The 27,349-nt window shown below is 37.9% G+C and overlaps 1 protein-coding gene and 1 long non-coding RNA gene across 4 annotated transcripts; one reads left to right on the forward strand and one right to left on the reverse strand.

Moving 5' to 3' along the window:
* Positions 1-616: 616 nt before the first annotated feature.
* On the reverse strand, positions 617-21,445 carry ZNF330 (zinc finger protein 330). 3 transcript variants are annotated; one of them, XM_027066606.2, is made up of 11 exons: positions 21,251-21,445; positions 20,906-21,043; positions 19,009-19,141; positions 17,113-17,132; positions 16,948-17,018; positions 14,704-14,783; positions 8,924-9,050; positions 8,379-8,483; positions 3,948-3,994; positions 2,766-2,883; positions 617-1,581 (listed from the first exon to the last, which is right to left on the reverse strand). In XM_027066606.2, exons 3-11 carry the CDS (start codon positions 19,126-19,128, stop codon positions 1,307-1,309), a joined length of 963 nt encoding a protein of 320 aa, XP_026922407.1. In that variant the 5' UTR covers positions 19,129-19,141; positions 20,906-21,043; positions 21,251-21,445; the 3' UTR covers positions 617-1,306. The 3 variants fall into 3 exon arrangements, with proteins under 3 accessions (XP_026922407.1, XP_014929106.1, XP_014929107.1); XM_015073620.3 differs by lacking the exon at positions 20,906-21,043; XM_015073621.3 differs by lacking the exon at positions 20,906-21,043 and having other exon boundaries at positions 21,242-21,445.
* Positions 2,942-27,349, forward strand: LOC113601451 (uncharacterized). Its single transcript, XR_008296107.1, has 3 exons — positions 2,942-3,356; positions 10,313-10,361; positions 27,179-27,349. It is a non-coding gene; the product is annotated as an uncharacterized LOC113601451 (long non-coding RNA).

A 27,349-nucleotide genomic window follows, 5' to 3' on the forward strand; every position in this document is an offset into this window, starting at 1 on the left:
CATCTTTAGCAGCATCCATTCAGGTGCCTCCAACTCACTTGTCGGGGTCCTGGCTTTTCCCAAAAAGTGCCTTGACCTTAGCATAACGGACCTGCCTTGATTGGCGACTGTCTTTGAATTTTATCCAGACAGACTATTAAATCCTGGGCTTGGTCCTCAGTTTTCTCAGCCATCAGGCTGAGATGAAAAACTAGTTCCAGGGGCCTCTGGCTTTCACACCTGGCTTCCCACTGCCTGTTATTGCCCTCAGCTATTCATTACGTTTCTATAGAATAAGAATGGCCTAGCAATAGCCGTACAACGCTTTTATCCTCACAGTTACAATTTTCTCCATACTTCTCAAACGCCAGCCAGTGCACTAACGCATTCCTCCCTCCCACACCAGCCCAGTTCACTGCCAGTGCAAGGTGTACAACTTGAACTTGCGCCAGCCAAATGCCTGTTCTCCACTCACCACAGATACTGGGGGTCTGGCTGCGTAACTCTGCATCTACCACACCATTAATCTCTGGTACCTATTTCAGAGTACACAAAAAAATGAAGCAGTTTCTACATAAACATCGGAATGCTTTCCAAAATGATTAAAAAATGGAGAATGAGAAATATCAAAAATATGTAAGTGAAATACTATATTTATTCAAAGAGAAATACATAAAACGTCTGTGTAGTAATACTATTTCTGTCCCTGTGTCTCTGAAAAGTGGCTATGTACTCACCTTGGTCTATACATTTAGGCATTAATAACAGGTACTGTTCAGGGCATACATTGTTTAGAAAAAAATGAAATGAGTCAACTGCTAAAACATACATATCACGACTACTTAAGATAACATGAATATTTAATGAAAATTTAGAACTTAACATCTGACTTTCATCCTGCAGACCTACAGGGAAAAACACAGTAATTCATTTAACCCGTCACATTTTACAAAATCAGACAAAACGAATATAAGCAGTGTTTTTTAATAAAAACAACAATTTAATTTCCAACGAATATATTACCATCCTGTTTGTTTATCCTGTATATGTATCTAATTGGCATAACCTACTGATTACTAAAATCAGCAAAAATCCAATCCATGATGCTTCAATTGCTTGGATCGATACACATCTTAACATTTGGAACTCATTTTTCTTATGCTATGAGACTGATTATCAGTTCCTATAAAAATGCTATGCCCTACTCCTTGCTCCTGTAAGTGTGACCAGTCTTTTGCACAGCACTTCTGAACACCCACACTCAATTCATCAAGCACACACATCCTGGTTCCTCTCAGACACAGTCACCCATGGGCAAGCAGCTCTCCTAGTTCTCTTGTTCCTCGTAGTGAGCATAGCCACTGGCATAGGTCCTCCCTAAATTCAAATTGGTAAACAAATCTGACGGCTCCGCATCTGAATCCTTTCCTACTTCGTCTTCTTCCTCTTCGTCATCCTCTGCTTCATCATCATCTTCCTCTTCATCATGGTAGCTGCTATCACCATACTTATCAGAAGAAAGGTTCTTCCAATAGGCATCATACCCAGAAGCTCCATCTCCTTCTTCACCTCCAGTCTGCCTGCCAAATTTCAGGGAGCGTGCTACAAAAGACAGATACGTACGTGGCACTTTGTTCCGATTCTTTACATCTTTTGTATATTGTAAAGGAGAGTGAAGATGTAAAGAATCAGAACACTCTCCTTTACAATATACAAAGTTACATGCATTTGATTGGCTGCTTCTTACTCCCATTTTCCTAATTTCCTCCCTTAACTGGAAAGAATGGAGACCTTAGTAACAACAATCAATTCTATCCTACTCAGAGTTGATGCACATACCATATATAACAAATAATAAAGAGAACAGTGTCATTTCATTAAATCTAGAAAAAGTTGGAAAACAAAGTAAGACTAAGAGCACTCTCCAAATATAATTCAAATAAGGCATGTTAAAAACTAAAATGCCCTTCATTTGATGGGTTATAATTCTATTTTCAAATCACAGAACAGTTGATTTCATGTCATTACATTTTTCTTAAAAGAGCTATTTTAGAATTCTGGTGACCTTCAAGACAAAGCCCGTCATTTCTTCTGCCTAAGTAGCAATATAGTTTAGTGCAAAAAACCAGCAAATCATCAATCCTACCTCACTGTACAACTACACCTTTGATTAAACAAAAGTACTGTCAGAGTCATTTAGAATTATGGTTCCATTCTGCTGTATTTGGTAAAGAGTCAAATTCTCTTTAATAAAACTGTGAGCTGCATTACTATAAGCATGTTTGCAGTAGTCTTATTCTTTCATAGAAAAGTTATATAAAAACCACAAAACAATTTCCTATAAGAATGATATATTACATTGTAAGTATAGCTGCTCAAATACCACACACCTACAAAAAAACTTCAGAATGAATTCCAACTTCCAAGTACCAAAGACTACCAGCACTCAAATATTAAAGATTTATAGGTGCTCAATTATTTAACAAGGAAAGCTTCAGCAGAAACGGAAAAATCACTCTTTTTGGTCTTAAATTTCAGTATTCACTGTGTCATTAACTGAGTCGAATGCCAAATATCAAAGTGAATGATGGTATATTTCTTAAGTTAAATTGAGAAACTTCACCTAAAAATTTTCAAAGGCTATAAAATTCCATTTGCTTAAGAGAACACATTCATCTTTTCAAATAGGAACAAGTGGCAAAAACAAAAATAGAGAAAAAAAGAGATAAATCTTGCCTAAGCAAGAAAACAAAATCCCTCCATTGGTATTTTAAGAAGAACCTTACTTGACATGCTGAGATCCTTAGTTTCCTGAGTTTCATGTCCACATTTGGGGCAGGGAGGCTGTTTTCCTTTTTCTTGCTTAAACACCTTGCTCCTTGTATGATCATCACAGAAACAAGCCTATATAGGAGAAGCAAAAATAAGCACGTAAATAAATAATTCAAAAAATACACAAAATTATCACTCAATATCTCAAGGAACTTTAAAGACACAGTTTTGTTAAGGGTAAAGATTAAGAGTTTTGTTGGGATTGGTCCTGATTTAAATTTCTCAAGGGAAATGGTCTTTGCCAGGACCCTCTGAACTACACCCTAACATAAGACAGAAACTATACACAGGGTATGACAGTATAAACACATTTATTCATTCATAAACACATGAGCATTCACAAAGCCCCTGGTGACATAATGGTGACTAGCCTATCCAACCTCAAATATACAACTAACTGGGGACACAGACAAGTAGAAAGGCAACTGCGAGACACTGTGCATTGAAATGGAAGTGCAGAGGAGGGGCACTAAACTGGATATGGGATTCAGGAAAGCCTTCCTGGAAAACATGGAGTGTTGGCTGAGATCTGAAGGAAAATAAAGGTACAGTAGGGTAAGCAAAATCGGAAAAGGGATCTAAAGCAGAGGGAACAGCATAGACAACACTTGAAAGCCATTTGGTAAAATGGGAGCAAAGTTGGGAGAGAACGAAGAGATAGGGTTAGGAATAGAAGGAAGAACTAGGGAAATGTTTCTGACAGGAAGAGAATCAGTGCACCTGATCTTTGACAAACAGAAATGCTGGACACAAGATCTAAGGACATGGAACATTATGGCAATCTTCACTTTACTTAAACTTTCCTAAGCAAGTGAATTTTGATATTAATTAAAGATATACTCTCAACATTTTGGTCAGAATACTCTCCATAAAACGTAATGTGTATAATGTGTAGAAACAAGGAGCCAAGATTCAGCAGACATGTGCATTAGTGTCAACCCTAAGACAAGCCAACTAGATGACCTTTGGAAAGTCACTCAGCTTTCTTAATTCAATTTCACAATCTCCAAAATAAAAGAAGTAAACTACATAATGTTTAAAGACCCTTGTAGATTAATTATAGCTATAAATAATCCAAGATGGAAAAGTCCTGGGATTAAAAACAACATCAAAAAATAAAAAATAGACCAGTATACCTTACAACGGAGACAGGAATGCTGACCAAGTCGATTGCATGAAACACCTATGGGTGAAAATACATAATGTCCAGATTCAAATTTGAAATTAAAACACTATTTTCCACAGATTTATACTTGATGAACTTAGATTATTAACATTTTTTTCCTGTCTCAGTATAACCTAGAGGATATATAAAAATGAGATGGAATCCCCAGCCAGAAGAAAAGAACAAACTGCACATACCCAGCATTCTTTAGTTAGTACGGTGCTAATTATTCTACAGTCTCCTTCCACTTTTCCAGATCTAGGAGATGGCAAACTTAATTATACTTAGAAAACTTGCAATGAGACATCCTTTTTCCCACAACACTTGGCTGAAGCTCTTCCCTTAATCATATAATGCTTACATTTTATAAAGAATCATTTTCTCCATTAATATAGGACTTCTCCTAATGGTGCAGACTATTGCTATGTTTTGCATAATGTCTGATAAGAGAATAGAATACTTCTGGTGGAAAAGGTGACTATGAAGAGAGAGTAATGTTCAAGTGGGCAGTAAAAGATAGGAAAAAAATCCCAAAATATTTTATCCTTATTTTCGTTAAACTATGTTAACTTGGGTTATTCTCTGTAATTACTGAGGAAAAACCTAAACATAAGTACAAATACATTAGACAAGCAGAATACCTGGCACATACTGACTGTGCTAGAAATGGAAGAAAAAAAATTAGTGCCAGAGGTATAGAGAGAAAATAAATTAAGCTGTACCCTAATAAAGCCTGAATGTAAACTATTAACTTTTATTCAGAGTTCTTGAAAAAATAAAAAGGAAAACAAATAAAAGAAAACTCATCTTTGTACTTCAAATATTTGACCAGATGTTGCTAATTTGGGAATTCTTTTATTTAATTTTGCCTGGTTCATGGGGAACCCTTTTAATCTGAACAGGCAAGTATTTTTTTTTTTTTATCAGAAATGATTCTCAAATAGGTGTATTATTATTGCTTCTATCCCATTATCCTGCTTTTTTCTACAGCAATACCAATAATTCAGTTGGATATGTATTATTTGTCCTATGTGCTAATAATAAAAGTTAAAAATCAACTGAGTACTTACTATGTACAGCTGACCCTTGAACAACACGGTTTGAACAGCACAGGTCTGCTTATATGCAAATGTTTTCAGTAAATACAGTGCAGTACTTTAAATGTATTTTTTCTTCCTAATGATTTCCTTAATAACATTTTACTTCCTCTAGTTCACTCTATTGTACGAATATATGACATAATACATACAACACACAAAATATGTTAATCAACCATTATTTAGGTTATCGTTAAGCCTTGTGGTCAACAGTTTGCTACTGGCAGGAGTCAAAAGTTATATGCAGATTCTCAACTACACAGAGGGTTGGTGCCCCTAATCCTCATATTGTTCAAGGGTTAACTATATTAGGTATAAACAGGTATACCTAATTACTCCAATAATAACCATACTGTTTCATTCAGTCTGTGGGGGGAAAAAAATCTGAACTCTCAATCATTTCCACTTGAAGATATGCCCAGGCGGGGTTTTCTGTTTCCCTTTTCATTCAGTCAAAAGAAAAGGATATATTTAACTAAAATGTTATAAATCTCTTTCAAATACATAGCCAGAACACATACTGAAAGTACAAAGCTCCCTACCCAATTTCCCAGCATACACCAGGCATTTCTGATACAGAATCTTTTCCTATCCACACTACCCGAGTCTATGACATGCCACAAAGACAAGCTGTTGCCTATCTTACCCTTATCTTTTCTTCTGGGAACTCAGACTAGGATGGAACATGGCCCTGCCACTATCCTTTCTCTAATTACCTCAACCCCATACACATGCACTCCAGTTAACTGCCCAGTTATTTCTCTCCCCAAGAGTTACAATCTTGGACTTTTATATAAAGAATGCATTTCTCCCAGATTCCAAAAATAGCCTGACTTTCTTAGACTAGGAATGGTTTTCATTTTCAGTCTATTTCCATGTCTTCAGAGTATTTTATTTATTTTTTAAGTGCTTATTTATTTTTGAGAAAGAGACAGAACACACACTTGGGGGAAGGGCAAAAAGAGAAGGGGACAGAGGATCCTAAGGAGGTTCTGCGCAGACAGCAGAGAGCCCAATGTGGGGCTCAAATTCAGGAACCATGAGATCATGACCTGAGTAGAAGATGAACACTTAACCAACTGAGCCACCCAGGTGCTCCCAGAGTATTTTAAAGGACAGGAGGTTGGGATGCTTCAAAGCCTACTGATAACAAGCCATTTTAAATTAGAAGTCCTCAAGCCATTTTAGTTATTTATAAAAATAGTCAACATATTTGTTTTGTTTTTTCTTAACAAAACACCCTTACCACCAATTATGCAGGTAAGCATTTAAAAAAATTTCTTTATCTCCCAATTCATAAGGATAGGGTAAAACCTATAAATTATGAGGTATGACCAATAAGGGGGTGGAAACAAGCTATACCTTCGTGTATGATTAAGAAAATACTTAAAAACAAATATTAAATGGCAACTTGCAAAGAAAGAATGGCAAAAAAAAAAAAAATAAAGCAACAGGAAAAAAAAAAAGTAAAGATAAATTACAGTAAGCCAAAGACACCCGTAAGCCTGCAATGAGAATGACCTTAATTATCAGGTATCAAAGACATGATTGACAGATTTATCTTAAAATCCTGTCAATAGTCTATTTTGTATTTTTCCTTTGTCTTTTACTGAATCACTAAAACTTCCTGATGAAATCATAGTCTTATCACTCAGGACTGCCGATCTTTGGGGTTCAAATGCTACAAAATACACAAAGCTCTCAAGCCCCAAATAAAGTAAGTCAATTTTATATTACACATTTTGCAGAAACCTAAGAATGGCTCAAAAATGCTATATACTTTGAGATGTTCTTTAACCTCTGAGAGTTTCTATAGGAACACTGTAAGAATTACATATGTATGTATTTATATATACATTAAAACTGACAACTGATCAACTTTAAATTTATAGAATACAGAGATGAGCATTTCATATCAAAACAAGAACCAAATTCAAGGAAGTGACCATCTGGGGAATTTCAGCCTTTCCTATAATGGTATCTACTATTTAATAAAGGCTTTCTAAGTAACAGGTACCATAATAACACTTTATACGGATTCTCATTTTAATTAACTCCTTGAAAAAGAAATTAGCGTCTTCTTTAATATATAAGGAAACTCAACTTTAGAAAGATTTGGTGATTTGTCCAAAATCACATAACCAGTAAGGAGAATTTAATGTTTGACTCTAAATCTTGAGCTTTTGAGAAGCAATAAAGTAGAAATAAATTGTAATCTATCTGTAAAGGTAATACCATTGATAATACCCAGTTGGTAACACTGGGTTCTTAAATTGGAAGGTACATGACACTTATGTGTGCAGGTTAAATACACATGCCTGAACCTACCAAACTTCAAAGACAGACTCTCCAGATATGAGGCCTAGGCACCTATATTTTTTAAACCCCCCCCCCCCCAGATGTTTCTGATGCATACTCCTGTCTAACAATCACTGATACCAACTACATGGAACAAACTAGGAGCAGTATCACGTATGACTTACTTGAAGGCATTTGGAGATGTGTGTGGGGTTTTTGTGGGGTTGGGAGTAGAGGTTGTTACAGTAACTTGGAAGTAAAGATGACATTTAATACTCTGTACCAGGAAAACTACAAGTCCTATAATGCCTGATCAACCCCACAAAACGAAGAACTGGCCCAATCAAGATGCCAGTAGCATCCTTATTGAAAAAAATAAAACAGACTATGTGGTTCTGAATTTTTTTAAAAAACAGAAAATAGATACTAAGTTGACTTACAGTCCACAAGAAGCTGCATGAAAAACTAGACTCTTTTTTCATTGAGTCTAACACTATATATTTTTTTAATGTGAGAGAAAGAGAGTGCAGGTGTGAGCTGGGGAGGGGCAGAGGGAGAGAGAATCTCAAGCAGGCTCCACACCCAGCATGGAGCCCAATGTGGGGCTTGAACCCATGACCCTGGGATTACGACCTGAGCCGAAATCAAGAGTAGGACAGATGCTCAACAAACTGAGCCACCCAGGTGCTCCAGAGTCTAACACTAATACTACTCAGAATCTTGGGTACAAAGGACATCTAATTTTTTTTTAAGTGTATTTTTTTTCTTAAGTTTATTTATTTTGAGAGAGAGAGAGTGTGTGCACAAGCAGGGGAGAGGTGGAGAGAGAGAGAGAAAGAGATAGAGAGAGAATCCCAATCAGGCTCTACACTGTCAGCATGGAGCCCACGTAGGACCAAAACTCAGGAACCCAGAGATCACGACCTGAGCCAAAACCCAGAGTTCGGATGCTTAACCAACTGAGCCACCCAGGCGCCCCAAAGGATATCTAATTTATAAAAACTTACATTTGAAGGTTTCCGCCTCTAAAACCTGGCAGCTGGCTTGATGTTCAAATTGATCATCTTCACAGAGAAAGTTATGACAAAAGGAACAACTAAATATTCTGCCTCCTATTGGATGAAAACATAAAACCCACAAATGTAAAAACGATAAACTTCAATTAAAAAACTCATATCCCTAACACTGCTCAATAAGAAAGCAATTTGTTTCAGATTTATACCAAAATGACACAGCAGTTTTTGTTCTGGTAAAGGCTTCGATGAAAACTGCCAAAGTGAACCATAAAAAAGCAGGCTCCCACTATCTCCTGGCTACTTGCAATGCTTACAGACACTTGCGGTCCTATAACTCCCCTCCCTACTGGCTTACATAAGCAGTCCTAACAGTGACTATTACTGCTAGTATAAATCCCTTTTCCAACTAAATTGGTAACCACAACAGTAGTCAGGATTGACAGTATCCTGAAAAAAAATCACAAAAAGAACATCCAGAATGTGTCAAAGTCAGCCCTTCTTACAGTGAAGTTCATTGCTCATATGTAATCACTCACCATGGTCCCAGACACCTCGTTCGCATTCCACACACTCAGCATCAGTAAGAGGGCAGGCACAGGCATGTGTACTGAGACATTTCCTCCCATGGCAAACCCAAGCTTCACAGAAGTCACATATTGCACCCTGCAACCAAGGAACACACAAAAAATGAATCTTTGTCACTTGCCTGGCTGCAACCGTTGTTTAACCAATGGCAACCATCAAAATTGTACACGTTTAGGAATTTAACAACCCTCAGTGATAGTGGGGGCTTCACTAAAGAAAAAATTTTGTTTACACTAAGCCAAAATTAAAGAGGGTTCTCTGAAAATCAAACTACTTCACCAACAACTATTTATAATATACAAAATTTGTCTATAAATCAAAAGAAAAAGCAAGGTGGAAACTATATACTTAAGCCTAATCCTAATCATTAAAGTAAGTCACGGAGCTACAAGTGTTGCCTTCGAACTGAATTCTAATTCAAATGATGTCTGGAGTCCACATTTTAAGCGTTCTTATCTACAGCAATCACAGTAACGAAATTTTTTCAAGTAGAAACATTTTTGAATTAAGAAAACTCCTTCCTGAATCATTTATACAGTAATTTACATAGCTTTTCTGGAGTAACTGAGAAAAAATATTAAACTTCTGCCAGCATCTTTTTTTTGTTAAGGCAACTCATGATTTAAATCATTACTACATTTCTTTGTGGAAAAAAAGAAAATAAAATATATAAAACTAAAAAACAGGGTAAGACTCTCCAATTCTACATCAAGATAGACCAACTATACCTTTCAATAACACAATGACATCTACAGAATATTAATTGCTAGAATGAATCTTAAGAAAATGGGATTAGATGTTCTTTCCTTTACAGATAATAAACAGTGGCCCAAGTCTTAACTCCAAATCCCAGAGCAAAATTATAGTGGAGCTGAGATTTAAACCACGGTGTTCTGAACCTCAATTCAGTGTTTAGCATTCAAGACTCTGTAACAGAAGCCATAAAGAGCAAATACGAAGGATGTTTTTTGAGATGTAAATATGGATTACCACTGTGGATTGCAAATCCTCAAATACATTTCTTGGAACATTCAGTGTTCTAGCACCAAAAAGATGACATACAGAATAATCCAGGACAGTTTAAAAGCTTAAAAGAAATAATTTACAAAGGACAAGGAAGGGCTTAGAATAAACATAAGGTATGATGTAGTTACCACCCCTGAGCCTGAAATAAGGGAGCGGAAGGAGTTACCAGAATCTTAAGAAACAACCAGTATGGAGAGGATTACATAGCCATATAGAGAGAAACTGTGGCCAAATCATGCCCAAACTAGGATAACCTGGTAGGGAGTGAGCGAGGGAGAATAAACACCCAGATTTTATTATCCTCCCATCTACAGGTCTCCTGCCAAGGTCTTCCATTGGGTGAACCCAAAGTGAAGCCATAAGGTAAGAAAGCCACTGATCCAATCCATACACACAGGTCAGGCTCCCAGGGCAAAGCAGGGTCAAGAAGAGAGAAGGTAGAGGGAATTTCAACAGACAATTAGAAGATTCCCAGAAAATCATTTTTCTAGAATGTAAAGCTAACGATACAGGAGTCTATTGAAATGTTTTATACAAACAATCATTCACATTCACACAAGTTAGTGAATTTTTTTCAATTTTTCTTTTTTTAAGAGAGAGAGTGTGCAAGCAGGGAGAGGGGCAGAGGGGGAGAGAGAGAATCCCAAGCAGGCTCCACACTCAATGTGGAGTCCAATGCGGGGCTCAATCACACGACCCTGGGATCATGACGTGAGCTGAAATCAAAGAGTCATACACTCAATCGAGCCACCCAGATGCCCCTACAACTTAGCGAATTTTTTTAAAAGCGTTTAATAAATTTGGGCATAAGCAAGCTACCAAGGAAGATTACATTGATTTATGAATAAAGATAACATTGAAAATCCTATATTTAAAATGAGGAATTCACAAGATACTTATGAATAAGTCTAGTTTCTTGCTTCTTTAAGATATGCACATATGGAATATATTAAGGTCTGCTTCATGATGGAAAATTAAGTTCTTGGGAAGTTACTATAAATAAAATATCTGGGGTGCCTGGGTGGCTCAGTCTGCTGAGTGTCCAACTTCGGCTCAGGTCATGATCTCATGGTTTGTGAGTTCGAGCCCTGCATTGGGCTCTGTGCTGACAGCTCCGAGCCTGGAGCCTCTTTCAGATTCTGTCTCCCTCTCTCTCTGCTCCTCCCCAACTCATGATCTGTCTCTCTCTCTCTCTCTCTCTCTCTAATAAAGAAAACATTAAAAAAATAAATTAAATAAATAAATAAAATATCTGTTTGACATAGAAATACTATTGCCTTCCTCATGGAATGAAATCTGCACCGGAGCATAAAATCACACAACAGAATACAGTAAAATTGGTTGAAAGGAAAAGAGTAAAATCCATCACACAACACTACTATTTTAATTACACCATACCTCATTTTACTGCATTTCATTTTTTTATATGCTTTACAAATAGTGTAATATTTTTTTCAAATTCAAGGTATGTGGCTTTTCTGCACCATCAGTGTCATTTTCCCAACAGCACTTGCACACTTCGTGTCTCTGCACCACACTGTGGTAATTCTCATGATATTTCACTTTATTATTTTATCTGTCATGGTGACCTGTGATCACTGATCTTTGTTATTACTATTGTAATTGTTTTGGAGTACCATACACTGTGCCCATATAAAACAGCAAACTTAATCAGTAAATGTTGTATGTATTCTGACTGTTCTACCGACCAGCTGTCTGTCTACCTTTCTCCCTGTCCTTGGGCCTCTCTATTCCCTGAGCCACAACAATATGGAAATTAAACCAGTTAATGACCCTACAGTAGCCTCTACGTGTTCAAGTGAAAGAGTTGCACATTTCTTACTTTTAACTCAAAAGCTAGAAATGATTAAGCTTCATGAGGAAGGCAGGCTGAATGCCAAGACAGGCCAAAAGTAAGCTTCTTGTGCCAGATACTCAGCCATGTTGTGAATACACACACACAAAAAAAGCTCTTGAAGGAAACTAAAAGTGCTACTCCAATAAACACATGAATGATAAAAAAGCAAAACAGCCTTATGGCTGATATGGATTAAGTCTGAGTGGTCTGGATAGAAGATCCCATCAGCCACAATATCCCCTTAAGCCAAAGCGTAATCCAGAGGAAGGCCCTAACTCTCTTCGGCTCTACGAAGGCTGAGAGGTGAAGAAAAGTTTCAAGTGAAGAAGAGGCTGGTTCATGAGCTTTAAGGAAAGAAGCCATCTTCGTAACATCCAAATGCAAGCTGAAGCAGCAAGGGTTGATATAGAAGCTGCCACAAGTTATCCAGAAGATACAGCTAAGATAAATTAATGAAGGTGGCTACACCAGGCAACAGATTTTCAATGTTGACAAAATAGCCCCACATTGAAGATGCCATGTAGGACTTTTATAGCTAGAGAAGAGAAGTCAATTCCTGCCTTCAAAGTTTCAAAGGAAAGGCTGACTCTCCTATTAGAGACTAATAATAAAGCTGGTGACTTCAGGTTAAAGCTAATGCTAATTTACCATTCTGAAAAGCCTACGGCCCTTAAGAATTATGCTAAATCTATTCCGCCCATACTCAATACATGGAAATAGAAAGCCTGGATGACAGCACATCTATTTACAACATAGTTTACTGAATACTTTAAACGCACTGTTGAGACCTACTGCTCAGAAAAAACGATTCTTTTCAAAATATTACTACTCACTGACAGTGCACCTGGTACTCAAGAGCTCTGATGGAGACATAATGAAATTAATGTTGTTTTCAAAAGGCCTGCTAACACAACATCTGTTCTGCAACCTAGGGATCAAGGAGTCATTTGATTTTCAAGTCTTTTTATTTAAGAAATATATTTCATAAGGTTATAGCTGCCATAGAGAGTAATTCATCTAATAGATCTGGAAAAAGTAAATTGAAAAGCTGAAAAGGATTCACAATCCTATATGCCTTCAAGACTATTAGTGATTCATGGGAACAGATCAAAATATCAACAGTAATGGGAATTTGGAAGAAGTTGACTCCAACCATTACGGATAATTACTGGGGCTCGAGACTTCAGTGGAGAAAGTAACTGTAGATGTAGAAATAGCAAGTGGAGCCTGAAGATGGGACTGAATTGCTGCAATCTCACAGTAAAACTTGAACTGATGAGAAGCTCCTTGTTACGAATAAAGAAAGTGGTTTCTGGGATGGAATTTACTCCTGATGAAGACACTGGGAAGATTGTTGAAATGACAGCCAACGACTGAGAATATGACATAAAATTGGTTTAAAAGCAGAGCGCCTGGGTGGCTCAGTCGGTTAAGCGGCTGACTTCAGCTCATGATCTCGCGGTCCGTGAGTTCGAACCCCGCGTTGGGCTTTGTGCTGACAGCTCAGAGCCTGGAGCCTGTTTCAGATTCTGTGTCTCCCTCTCTCTGACCCTCCCCCGTTCATGCTCTGTCTCTCTCTGTCTCAAAAATAAATAAATGTTAAAAAAAAAAATTTTTTTTTTAAAATTGGTTTAAAAGCAGTGACAGGGTTGGAGAGGACTGACTGCAATTCTGAAAGAGGTTCTTCTGTAGGTAAAGTACTATCAAACAGTGTCACATGCTATGGAGAAATCATTCATGAAAGAAGAGTCAACTGATGCAGCACTTTATATTGCTGTCTTATTTTAAGAAATTGTACCAGCCACCCCCACCATGAGCAACCCCCAGCCTGATCAGCAGCCAACAACATCAAGGGAAGAACCTCCACCAGCAAAAGATTACAATTCCCTCCCTGAAAGATCAGGTGATGGTTAACATTTTATAGCAATATTTTTAAATTAAGGTACATAAAATGTTTCTTTAGACTAATGCTATTATACATTTAATAGACTACAGTATAGTGTAAACGTAACCTTTATTTTTAAGTTTATTTATTTTTGAGAGAGAGAGCAATTGCACACTTGCACAAGTGGCAGAGGGGCAGAGAGAGGAAAAGAGAGGATCCCAAGCAGGCTCCACACTGTTGGTGCAGAGCCCAAAGCAGGGCTCAACTCACAAACCGTGAGATCATGATCTGAGCCAAAATCAGGCACTTAACCAACTTAGCCATCCAGGTGCCCCTAAACATTAACCTTTATATGCAATGGGAAATCATATAAATCATATAGAAATTCATGTGATTTGTTCTATTGTGATATTTGCTTTATTGCAATTGTCTGGAACCAACTCACAATATCTCTAAGGTATGCCTGTATTTTAAACAATGGATTTCCTTAGAAAACTCTACATCTAATGAGGAAATTATGTATAAGCCTATGTTAAATATGTATTTTTTGAAATGTAAAGCTATAAAAAATCTACTAATGTTACGTTCTTTTGAAACTAGGTTACCTTGTAACCAAAGCCTGAACCTTGCTTAAGAAGGATATTCAGTATAGTAAGTGCTGAGTTCTATGAAATCTGAATAAGACACTCTAGAAAGGTACCAAGGACAAATGAATTTTTAAGTCAACTTTAAATAAGTTTCCATTTCTTGTATGTTTTCCAAAAAGAAAAGAGGAAGCAATCAAAAACAAGTGGGTATTAAAGGAAAATCATACAAAGAACATTCCACAGATAATCCAGAAAAACTCCAGATTGACTTAATCAAGGACAAAGCAGTGCTATTTAGAAAAAATCACCATCGGTCACAAAGACTTCTTATCCTTGGAAACCTGCTAGTCTAAGAGATGAAGACAAAAAACTTACCACCATTGCAAGGCCAGTACTATAAACACCAGCATGCTTTATGACACAGTCTGAAGACTTCATCATGCACTTGGTTTTCCCTAGTAAAGAAACAAATGTGGATTATTAGCCTTGCAAAGTAGTACACGTAAGTACTCACTGATTCCGCTTTCTATCTAGCCTAAATTCCTATGGAAATAATTTGAAAATGGATAGAAAGCAGCAGTTCACTGCTTATGTTACTAAAAAAAGAAGCTAGATATAACTGAGATCTAACCTGAATCAGCTCTTTTAAGATTAGAAATTTATTAGGGGAGCCTGGGTGGGTCAGTTGGTTAAGCATCCGACTTCGGTTCAGGTCATGATCTCGCAGTTCATGGGTTCAAGCCCCACATCGGGCTTTGTACAGACAGTGAGGAGCCTGCTTGGGATTCTCTCTCCTCCTCCTCCTTCTCCTCTTCCTGTTCCACCTCCTCCTCCTCCTCTCTGCCCTTTCCCCATTCATGTTTTCTCTCTCTCAAAATAAATAAATAAACTTAAAAAAAATTTAGAAATTTATTAGTAAATCTATAAAAATGTATTGCATGATAAAATTATATGCTAATTACTGTTTGTACTAAAAATCAGAAACTGCAGGTTAGAGTTTGTAATCTAACAATCAGTAAAGTGGTTTAAAATCTTATGAATTTTCAGATGAATTAATACAGATTTTAAAAAGATATGCTTTGAAATAAATTTTACAGTCTGTAATTCACAATAAACAGTCTGGTTTGAAGTTATTGCTTACTTCTTTCCACAGAATATCTCAAACCAAACCAAACCATGATTATGCAACTTACCTGGTTCATTAACTTTATAGAAACCTAAAAACATGGCCTCTTTGAAAATTAAAACTACACTAGAAATATTCAGGGATATAGCCCTAAACACTGCTAATTTTCTGCAATGTTATCATACATGAACACATTTAAATCAGCATATCGCAAACTGTGTTCTACCTTAAACTATTATCCCATAACCGAAGGGGACATTTGTTGAAACGAAAGTTTGAGAAGTATGGCATGAATAAAATGAATCAGGTTTCTTTACTGGAGGTCTTCAGAACCTTTAACATAAAAGTATGTAATAGAAATCTTCCAGATGGAAACAAGGACATGAAACAAACAGCATTTCTCAAATGTATGCATTATTTTAAGAAACACCTATTAATATCTCAAGTACTCTGTGGAAGACTATTTTGGAAGCACCAACCTTGTTGTTCTATGAACTACCATTTAGTTTTACTTTGAATAATCATTTACTCTGAATAAAGGTTTTCACTTACACTTGGCAACTGAGTACATGGCTTAGGAACTCTATTGCAATCACCTGGGAAAACATATGAGGAAACTCAAGAATCCTATGCTAAGTGCCAAAAAGAAAAAATTGGCACCAAGAAAATGTGGAATAAAATGATTCTCAATGGTCTAAGATACTGTGGGCAATTTCAGCAGGAATCAAAACTTAAAGTATACAAATAGATATCAACAAGACTAAGTTAGTATAACTAAAAATTAAGATCACCAAATGTTACTAGTCTGAAATCTGATCTTATAATGTTATAACGTATCAGAGAGACAAAATCAAGATGTGATCGTGTTTGACAAGCCAAATAACAATTTGCTATTTCATTAATAAGTTTTTTTTTTTTAATTTTTTTTTTCAACGTTTTTTATTTATTTTTGGGACAGAGAGAGACAGAGCATGAACGGGGGAGGGGCAGAGAGAGAGGGAGACACAGAATCGGAAACAGGCTCCAGGCTCCGAGCCATCAGCCCAGAGCCTGACGCGGGGCTCGAACTCACAGACCGTGAGATCGTGACCTGGCTGAAGTCGGACGCTTAACCGACTGCGCCACCCAGGCGCCCCTCATTAATAAGTTTTAACATTACTGTAAACAATGATAAACCCATAGAATCAAACTGATTAACCACAAAACAAATGTTTGATAAAAGAAAAGGCATATAGGGGTGCCTGGGTGGCTCAGTCAGTTAAGCGTCCAGTTAAGCTCAGTCAGTTAAGTTTCATCTTGGTCATGATCTCATGGGTTTGTGAGATTGAGCCCGGTGTTGGGCTCTGTGCTGACAGGGTGGAGCCTGCTTAGGATTCTCTCTCCCTCTCTCTGCCCCTTCCCTGCTTGCGCTCCCTCTCTCTCTCAAAATAAACAAACATTAAAAAAAAAAAAAAAAAAGAAAAGGCATATGTCCTTAGGTATCATATACTTACCACACTGTGCACAAATTGGTAACTTCTGTACAGAATTGCAAAAATAGCAAAATGCTCTATTCTTCTGCCGCCTTGTCATGTAAAATAAAATTTTAAAATAGGGTCACTATCAGATAAAAGGTGAGAGATCTCTGTTATTACATATAAAAAGAAATAAATATTTACCTCTGACACTTGTCACATTCCTATAAAATATAAAAACAGAACATTAAGTTTCTACGGACTGAAAACTACAAATTTACTTGCATTATAAAAAATACCTTATTTTTCATGTTAAAACTTAAGTTAACACTTCCCAAAGTCTCCAACTTCACCCATGTAAACAAGCATCTATACATACTTTAATAATAAAGGTATGTCCTTGGGCATACCACACAGAGCAAGAAGTGGTATCTCCACAAGAGGTGAAATAAATAAAGCAGTGGTTTGTGTTTTGGTTGTGTTCTTTGTTTTTGTTATTGTTTTTTAGTCAGACAAGTATTACAGAACGGACATAAGAAATCCAGAACACAGTATGATGAAGCTCCCAGAAAATCTAGAATCCTAAACATGGTACTAAAAGCTCTCGACAATCTGGTCCCTAAACACTTTCAAACCTTTCTAGCCTATTCTCTCTAGATTCAAGTTGCTATTGTCAGTCATTCATGAAATATGTCTTCTACTCTCTCTTTTCCATGCCTTACTATTCTAATACTTTTCCTTGAAAAGCCTATCCTTACAATCTTCACCTGTTCAAAGTTCTGGTGATGATCCCACCTCCTCTATGAACTGTACCCCATCAACACACTCAAATTTATCACCTCTTAGCCCAGATGTACCCTAGTCTTAACTGTACATTTGTGACAAGACAACACTTACCAAACTCTAGCCTTCACTATGTATATTTATGTATGTGAGTCATTTCTTGTTTTGTCTGTTCCATATCCATCTTCTCTAAAAAATGACCCTGAAGGGAGTCTCTACCATCTGTCCTGTGTTATGTAATCCTGGTCCCTCCCACACGTGATGACAGCCATAAACGTTAGCCCTGGCTGGGCACCTGGCCAAGTCCAATCAGAGTTTTCTCCCTCTCTGAGGACATTATGTGATGTGAGATACACAGGCTACCAGTATGTACGAACCCAAACAAATGGGGTAAGACAACACGAGAAAATGGAACTAATAAGCAAAAAGAAACACAAGCAAAAGATGGAACTACAAGTTTGTTCCAGTTGTCCCTGAGTTCCAGCTACATCCATGCCCTTCCCAAGTACATGTTAGTCAATAAACTCTAGTTCTCCCTAAAGTTACTTAAGTTGGATTTGTCACTTACAAACAACAAGACAACTGATTACTATAAACTTGTGGAAACAGGGGCTGCGTCACTCATCTATCTATACCCCATCTTTTTGCCTAAAATGTACCTGGCAAAAAGTAAATGCACAAGAAACATTTGTGGAACTGAGTCATATTAAGCATTTCATATGTTTGGATGAAACAAAAGAAGACTGAGGAGTAGCAGGAATAGAAAAAGTAGAGAAGACTGGAAATAGAGAAATAAGGGACAACTAAGAGAAACATAGTCAAAGAAAGGAAAGGGGTTATAATCACATGATAATCTCGCTTTTTAACACTTTGACCAAAGAAGCCCAGAAACAATCAAGACTAACCCACTGCGCACAGGAAAATAAGGTAATAGTTAGCCAAAAGAGAGGTCCAGAAAAGTGAAAAGTTTAGAAAAAAGAAATCACATGAGTTGAGAAGTGCTAAGAGAAATAATGAAAAGCTTCCAACTAATAGAACAAATTAAGTTAATGCATATAAGATTAGAAAAGCTAGAAAATATCACAGTTCCTAGTATTTAGTTTCCTATCTATCACCAACAGCAGCCAAGGAAATAAATAAATACATAAATAACTCACTCACTGCTACTCAGAGTTAATAAAAACAAGGGACAAAACACAGATTTGAAATTCAATAAAATGTATGCAGCAACAATGTATTCAGCAAAATTTTATTCAGGCATTTTTCAGAGATTATATAGTTTTTCAACCATCAACAGATATCAAAAAAAGCTGTTACCATTGACGCATTGCATGGGTGTTTAGCTAAATCTATGGTGTTTCTTGACGCCCTGAGCTGTTTTTCACGTTCCCGGCGGTTCTCTGCCTTCTTCCTTGCACCGGTCTTCTTTTTAGGCATTTTACTGCTCTTTCTACACAAGAGAACAGAGAAGATATAAATGCCTGGTTGTATTCGCTATCTTAAATAAAATAGAATGACGTGTTTTTTTTACTCTCTTTAAAATTTAAACTCAACTCTGTCATTTTGACTGTTAAGGGCATTTTAAGCCTTTATGAAATATTACATATACATTATCTCAAATAAAATATATGACTTTTAAAATGAGGAACTTATTTGCATTTCCAAACAATTCTAAAAAATATAAAAATCAGACCAATTTATCCCAAAAGCTAAAAGTTTTCCTTTCCCACTGAAGGACAAAAAGAAAGTTTCTCTGATGTTAAGTATTCTTTAAAAATTACTCAGTACCAAATTAAAGTTATTGGGCATATCATTAGCAAGAAATAATTAAAAAGTTTATCATTTATCCAGTTTATATTCTTTTTTGAACTATAAATTCAGACAACTTGATGCTAAGATCTGAAGTATAACGAGTCTTACTTCTCCTATATAATATCTAAACAAAACATCTGACAGTCACGTCAAATGACAGCATTAACCGCAAAGCCAAACTTCTCTCTCTGAAAAGATATTAAAAGTATTATAGTTGCTTTGACTCTACAAGCCGCCCTTCAACTCTTATGTTAGAATGTCTATCGGGGTGCCTAGGTGGTTCAGTCAGTTAAGCATCAGACTTCAGCTCAGGCCATGATCTCATGGTTTGTGGGTTCAAGTCCTGTGACGGGCTCTGTGGTGACAGCCCAGAGGCTGGAGCCTACTTTGGATTCTTGTTTCCCCGTCTCTGCCCCTCCCATGCTCATGCTCTGTCTCTTGATAATACATAAACATTAAAAAAAAAACAACAAAACAAAAACTTAAACAGAATGTCTCTCTAGAGTACATAATTTTAACAAAGTTCAAATTTATGTTTAAGAGTATTACATAGGAGTATGAACGTAAAGTCCTATATACATAAGGACTTTAAAACAGGCTTTCATCTTTCATCACTTAGTTGAAAGAACTACCACATTAAAAAAAAAAAAAAGATTTTTACTGCATAACACATTTTTATTTGGCTTTTCATCCAATCTGAAGGCATGTTCTCTGAGGATTTGTCTTTCTTGACAATGTTTATATACCAGTCCTGCCTGCTATATATTAAGTAGTCAATAAACGAAGTGACACAGGCATGAATGGGTCTATGTACTTGCTTTGAAACATAAATCTCAAATTTAATATTCTTCAAAATATGTACTTTTTAAGTCTTCTCTAAGAGTGATTCTCAAAAATCAACTGTAAAAATTCCTAACAAATACAGATTTACATTTCTAGGCCCAACTAAAAATCTACAAATTCTAAACTTCCAAGGATAGGATTAAGTTTCATTGGTGACTCTGACAACCTCACTGAAGGCATGAACATTCTTTTCAAAGAAACCAAAGCACGTCCATGATACATGGACAGAGTTCCAAGAAATCACACCTTTAAGAAATTCCTATTTCTTATTTAAAGGGCCAATTACAATTGGGCAAAATCATGCACCAACATGTACTAAGGTCACTCATGTTTTCCTACTTCGGGTTCCAACTCAAAACGTCCAACTTAAAATGTCCAATCAAAAGCCAAGTGGGGTGGGAAGCTGCGACTTAAAAATACAGACAAATCAGGCCAGGAGGTTTAATAGGTGGTCGGCTAAGTAACATCGAAGCCCAGGAGATCACCCTTTCAGGATTTATAACGACAAAAATCTACAGGGTGAAAAAAATGTGTACTGCTCCTGCCAAAGGAACTCACAAAACAATCACGGCGTGCTCGCCCGGTGAATTTTTTGTTGAGCCTCCATTTTTTTTCTCCAATTTGTTCTGGAAACTTAATGAATTTTTTTTCTCAGCCTTAGATGGTTTTAAGCCCTTCTCCGCTACCGTTTCGACTTCTGTAAAACGTGGCCCGTGTCACCAAATGAGGAAAAAGGCACGAGGTCAGCGCGCCTTTGGAGGAAAAGCCCGCAATCATCGGACCCAGCGGAGTGATAGGGGCGTCCAGAGGCCACCGTGGAGGTGCCACGCGGTTCGGCACTGACAACCATCACCCGCCCGCGGGACACCCTCCCTCGCGCGCGCTCCAGGCCGACCTAGCTCACCCTCGCGGGGAGGCCGGGCTCACTCCGGGGGCAGAGGGGCAGGGAACAGCGTGAGACCGGCCCGCGGCTGCAGCAAATCCAACTTGCGGGGCAAAACTCCGGGAGAAGAACCTACTAAAACCGAAGAAGGGCGGAGAGAAGCAATTTCCAACACAGAAGCCGGACCGGATGTCCTCTTATGTCAGCAGCGCCCTTACGGCAGCACGTCGACAGGAAGGGCCCGCCCACTTCTGTTTGCTCCGCCCTGAGCCCGCCCACTCCTGCGGAGGATTTGACTGAGCCGGGAAGAGAATGCCTGAGTGAAGAAGAAAAATGGACTGCAGGAGGAGAGGGAACGGGAAGGCCCGTCAATTTTATTTTTTCAGAAAAGGAGAAATCTAAAGGAAGAGGGAAATGAATTCACAAACTTGACACTGCATCAGTTGACTCGGACAGAAAATTCTTGCCTAATTCTTTTGGAAACTTTCTGCTACCTGCATCTTTTATGCCTAACATTCCACTGTGAACTCCATTCTTTTGTGAACAAATTCTCCCACATTCTGGACCTTTAGTGTGTGTTCCGCCTTGCCCTTAATTGAAACCTAACATCCTCTCCCTTATAAAAGCGGCTTGCTTTAAATTTCTATGAAGTGAAAGGTGCTCATTTTTGCACTTTCTGTATGTCTTGGTTAGGAAGTAGGATCAATGCTGTTGTTCCCCAGTACGTCATTCAGATAATTATTCCTCCTTTCTATTTGGCAATGCCACATTTTTCCCTCATTGCTGCTATTTTTTTACCCACACTTTATTGATGGAAAACTTTGGAAACTGACTTTCAACTTCTGCCATCACCCAGAATGACATTAACATCCAAACCCATTCTCTTGAGCTCTAGATTTTTTTCATCTCCAGGAGCGATCATCTCGATGCCACTACAGGCATCTACTCTCATGACCACACTCCAGGTTGTGTGGTCAGGTGGATCAACTCCACCACTGAAATCCAAAATTCAGACAAACTATCCATCCTCCTACTTTACGAAGTCTCTCACTCAATTTTCCCTCCTAACGAAGACCACAAATCTCAACTCTTCAATTTTCTCCCTATCAATTATCTCTCTGCTTTCTTCCATTCCTTTTGCCCCAGGTTATGAAATGCAGTTCATCACATCAATCACAATTTGCCTTCTTTTCTTTCTCATCAAACCAACTGGAACATTCCCAATACTGTTAATTCGACAGCTTGCCTTTTCTTTTCTACAGTGGACTTAGTATTGTTAAGGGGGGGGGGGGGGAGTACACAATCATGGTTTTATTCTGAATCCAAAGTTATTAACCTCCACAAGGCTCTCAAAATTGCCCTTCAATCCTTTTAGACATTCCTAATCAGATTTGTCATTCCCATGGTCTATAATGGTGTTATTAAATCTTCTCCCCTTTCCTCAACCGTCCATTACTTTTTCCATCAATTTTAGCAGCTATTATATTTCACAGAGAAAACAGAATAACATCAATAATGATTATCCTTCATTTTATGCTCCTGACATTCTACTTTACATATGTAGTATTAACTCCTGAGTTTACATATGAGGAACCTTGAGCAGAAAGACTATGAAACTTGCCCCAAGATTACACAGATGGTTTGGCTTGTGGGGTTGTCTGTTGCAGCAATTCTTAAACATTTTGGTCTCAAGACCCCTTAAAAATTCTTAAAAACTGAAGATTCTAACCACCTTTGTTTATGTGGACTATATCTATTGATATTTACCATACAAAAAAATTAAAAGATAACATTTATTAATTCATTAAAAATAATATATTTAGGGGCACCTGGGTGGCTCAGTCAAGTGTCTGGCTCTTGATTTCAGCTCAAGGCATGATCTCATGGTCGGTCATGATCTCACAGTTGTGAGATAGAGCCTCACCTCAGGCTCTGTGCTGACTGTGGAGCCTGCTCGGGATTCTCTCTCTCCCCACCCCCCTTCCTCTTTCCCTCCCACATTTCTGTGCACAGTAGCACACATGCTCTGTCTCTTTCTCTCTCAAAATAAATAAATAAACATTTAAAGAATAATACATCTATTACATCTTAGTATAAATATTTATACAAAAACGTTATATTTTCCTTAATAGAAAACATACAAGAGTGTTGTATGTGTTACAGTTTTGCAAATGTCTTTAATGTAAAGCTTAACAGAAGGCAGGTGACTTCCTACATATGCCATCCACTGAGAAGCTTTTTATGTTCTTGTCTTCCTAACATACAGTTAGCCAGTAAAACAGTGAAGAGCCCTCTGGGAAATAACCCTCTGGGTGAATTATTACAGTATACACCATTATGATGTTTCAGGGTCTTCCTCCTGGGTGTCTGGCAGCCCTTTCAATGCCCATGGTTGCTAGATCCAAAAACTGGCTGAGACTTAAAAACTGGGCAAATAATTGTGACTCGTTATTGGAATATTGTTCTCAGTCTCCTGGTCATGTGCTCCCTTGGCTTATTTTGATTGTACACACTGAGCAAGATCCTTGTTTGCGGCCTGGGGATCCATTCTGCTCCTGGGGACACTATATACTTTCATCCATTTCCCTAATATTCTGAGTGTCAGAGCCCTCTTCCTTGCTGCCACTCTGCCCTTGCTGGTGATTACAATAATTATGCCAGATTACATTGTAAAGAATGACAAGTTATTGACCCAGTGGCTGGGAGGGGGTTAGGGACAGATCCTAAAGGGAGTACTAGTTGTGCTAGGAGGAAGAAGTCTCTACATTGTATTTAAGCAAGGTGTGTGTGATGGAGGCAGTACCCACTAGTCAGGAATGCTGGGCCATGTTCAGACACAGAGGGTTCAGGAGAATCTAGGCATTCAAGATTTTCAGGTATCACAACCCAGCTCTCTGCATCAGGGTTTCTTTCTTTACGATCCAGCATTCTGACCTTGGCATAACCGACCTAGCTGAGCTGCATGGCTGTTAATCTCCTTTGGAGCTCTGCCACACTTATGATTTAGTGCTGGGCCTGTTCTTCAGCTTTTTCTCCCCTCCCACTGCAGGAGATAAAAGCCTCTTTATTTGCTACCAAAGAAGCTTTGTGATTTGACTCTTAGATTTTTAATAGCCATTACCCATCTCAGTGTTTTGCTTTTTCCAAAGAATCGATTTTGCTTAGCAACAGCCAATTCCTCTGTCCTTAAGATTATTGTTTCCCTCATATTTCTTAAGTGCACCCACTAGTATATTATCTTTCTTTAGAATACATCCCAGTTAACTACTGATGAAAGCTTTACCTATTGTGCTGTTCCCTCATGCCAAGGTCTGTCTGTCCTACATTTATCACCAATGAGGAGGTCCTCACTGATAGTCAATGTGGCCAATGATTCAAGTTGAATGATTCAATTTTCTTGAATCATTCCTAACATCAACTATCTTAAATTGGTTTCTCTGGAGGTCCTCTGCGCCAGAGATGAATATAGAGAGTTCATCGGGGAGTGCTTTGGGAACAACTCCTGAGGAAGGGATGGTAGCAGGATTGGACAGAAGAAAGAGCTGGCCTATACTCTAGTTTTAATGGAGACCTCAACTTTGAATCTGGGATGTCCCTTCAGATTTGAGGCAAGTGGGCTCAACCTTTATATACCTGTGATAGTCATTAGATGTGAGCTGACAAGGAAAACGAGTATAACACTGGGCTAGACTACTACTGAAGAGGGCTGACAGCTGAAATCTGTCAGCTTGCTGAACCTCCAGCAGCTCAGTCCTTTGTTTATTATTTTTTTTACTTTATTTATTTTTGAGAGATAAAAAGAGAGAGAGAGAGAGAGAGAGCAGGGGAGGAGCAGAGAGAGAGAATCCCAAGCAGGCTTTGCACCAGCAGCACAGAGCCCAATGTGGGGCTCAAACTCACAAACCAAGAGATCATGAATTGAGCCAAAACCAAGAGTTGGATGCCCAACTGATTGAGCCACCCACACCCTTAAGTCTTTTGTTTCTGAAGAGAGATACAGGTAGTGTCTCCCAGTATTCACTACAAAAGTGATGACAAAGTAGAGAAATATTCAGACAAAGACAAAGAATCTTTTCCATTTACAGACCCTCATGGAAAGAATTCCAAAAAGTATACTTCAGAATGATAAAAAAGGAATTCAGAAAGGAGGGAGATGCAAAAAGCAAAAGTGAGTAATCAATTCATTTAACAGGGTAAATCTTAAACATTGCCTATATAAAACAACAGAACTGTACAAAACAACAGAAATATTGGATATAAAAACCACAAGGAAATTGTCTCTAAATTCAACTGCAAATGCAGTTCAAATCAAATCCTGACAGGAACTTTTTAATAGAATATGATTAATTGATGCTAAAATTCATATGGATGGCTAAAGACCCATGAATAACCCAGACCATTTTAAACACCAGCAAAAGAAGGATACCCTTATTTATTATAAAGTTCTAGTAATTAAGGGGTGCCTGTATGACTCAGTCAGTTAAGTGTTTGACTCTTATTTCAGCTCAGGTCATGATCTCATGGTTCGTGAGATCAAGCCCTGTGTCGGGCTCTGCACTTAACAGCACTGAGGCTGCTTGGGATTCTCTACCTCCCTCTCTCTCTCTGTTTCTCTCCAGCTTACTCTGTCTCTCTTTCCCTCTCAAAATAAATAAACTTTAAAAAAAAAGGAGAAATCTAATTGAAATACTATTTGGTAAAATTGCAAAACAAAAAACCAATTATATACATACATTATTTATGGATACATATACACCTAGTAAAAGTATCCAAACATCCACAGAAATGATATTAACTTCAGATTGTGATTATCTCTGGTGAAAGAAAAAGAACAACAGATAGATGTGAAGCATTAGCTATACTTTTAGTTGTCGGAACAATACTAATCAAAAAACATGTAATGCCATAAGCAGAAAGAGTTAAGGGTCCCTGGAAAAAGAAAGATGAGACATAGCTTTCTTGACACAAGAAACGTCATTTTAGGCCCCTGACCATCTTATCAATTATGTCTGACCTGCACTACTTGCTCAAAGCACATTTCTTGCAGAACTTCCTGGTTTATGTTGAAATTACAGAAGAATTACAATTATTATTATTATTATTATTACCCAATAGGTAATAATTTTGAATGAACAACAAAATTTACGAGCCAACAGCCACTATCAGGCCAGGAGATAGCCTAATCATATCAGGGACCATAAATCAGTGGTAATGGCAATGGTGAGTCCCATTACCCGGCCTCGGTTCTTGAGTTCGGCCAAGAAAGAATTCAGAGCCAAATTCTTCAGCAAAAATTTAATAGCAGTTTAAGTGAAAGGACACTCTTAAGATGGAAGAGCTGGCAGGCCCAGAGGTGGCCACGACACCAGGGTTCAGGGTTGTCTTCTCTTTTTGTGTTTGCATGGGTTATGGGTCATAGCAGGGCAGTGTCTGACTAAGGTTGCAACCAATCGTCTAAAGGACTTCTCCTATGAGTTGTGAGGGGGAGTTTTCGGTCTTATATGTCCCCTCTCAGAAACTGTTATGGCAGCCATTCTTGGGGGTGAAGGGAGGAGGATTAAAACTGCAATGTAAATGTATTATAATAAAGCTATAGTTTACTGTAGGGCAGTAGTCATAGGGGAGAATGTGCGCATATCCCTTGGGGTCTGTCCAGACTGTTTGGAACTCGGCCTCACAACCCCCCTTTTTAAAAAAATATTTTATTTTTAAGTAATCTCTACACCCAACATGGGGCTCAAACCTACAACTCCAAGGTCAAGATCAAGAGTCACATGTTCCCACTGACTAAGCCAGTAAGGTGCCCTGTGCCTCACTGCTTTTATCAGCCAGAAAGCACCTGTTCCCTGCTCATATCCGTTAACTGCCTATGACTCTATCAACAAAACTCCCAATGCTGGTTCAAAAGTAAAGATTGACCTGATGCACATTCTTGTGTTATCTTTACAGGATCTAAACCCCTTTGAGCACTCAGATACCAGGCCAACGAAAGCTAGAGAATTGATGCTGATCCTTGCTGGCTATAGGCCTTCATCACTTCAACCTGGATTCTGCCAACTTAAGATGACTTTTGCCCCAATGTCATGCTGCATTCCCCATTGTACAAGCCCTTTATTTTGC

Source organism: Acinonyx jubatus, chromosome B1 (assembly GCF_027475565.1).
Source record: "Acinonyx jubatus isolate Ajub_Pintada_27869175 chromosome B1, VMU_Ajub_asm_v1.0, whole genome shotgun sequence".
Taxonomy (NCBI): Eukaryota; Metazoa; Chordata; class Mammalia; order Carnivora; family Felidae; genus Acinonyx; species Acinonyx jubatus.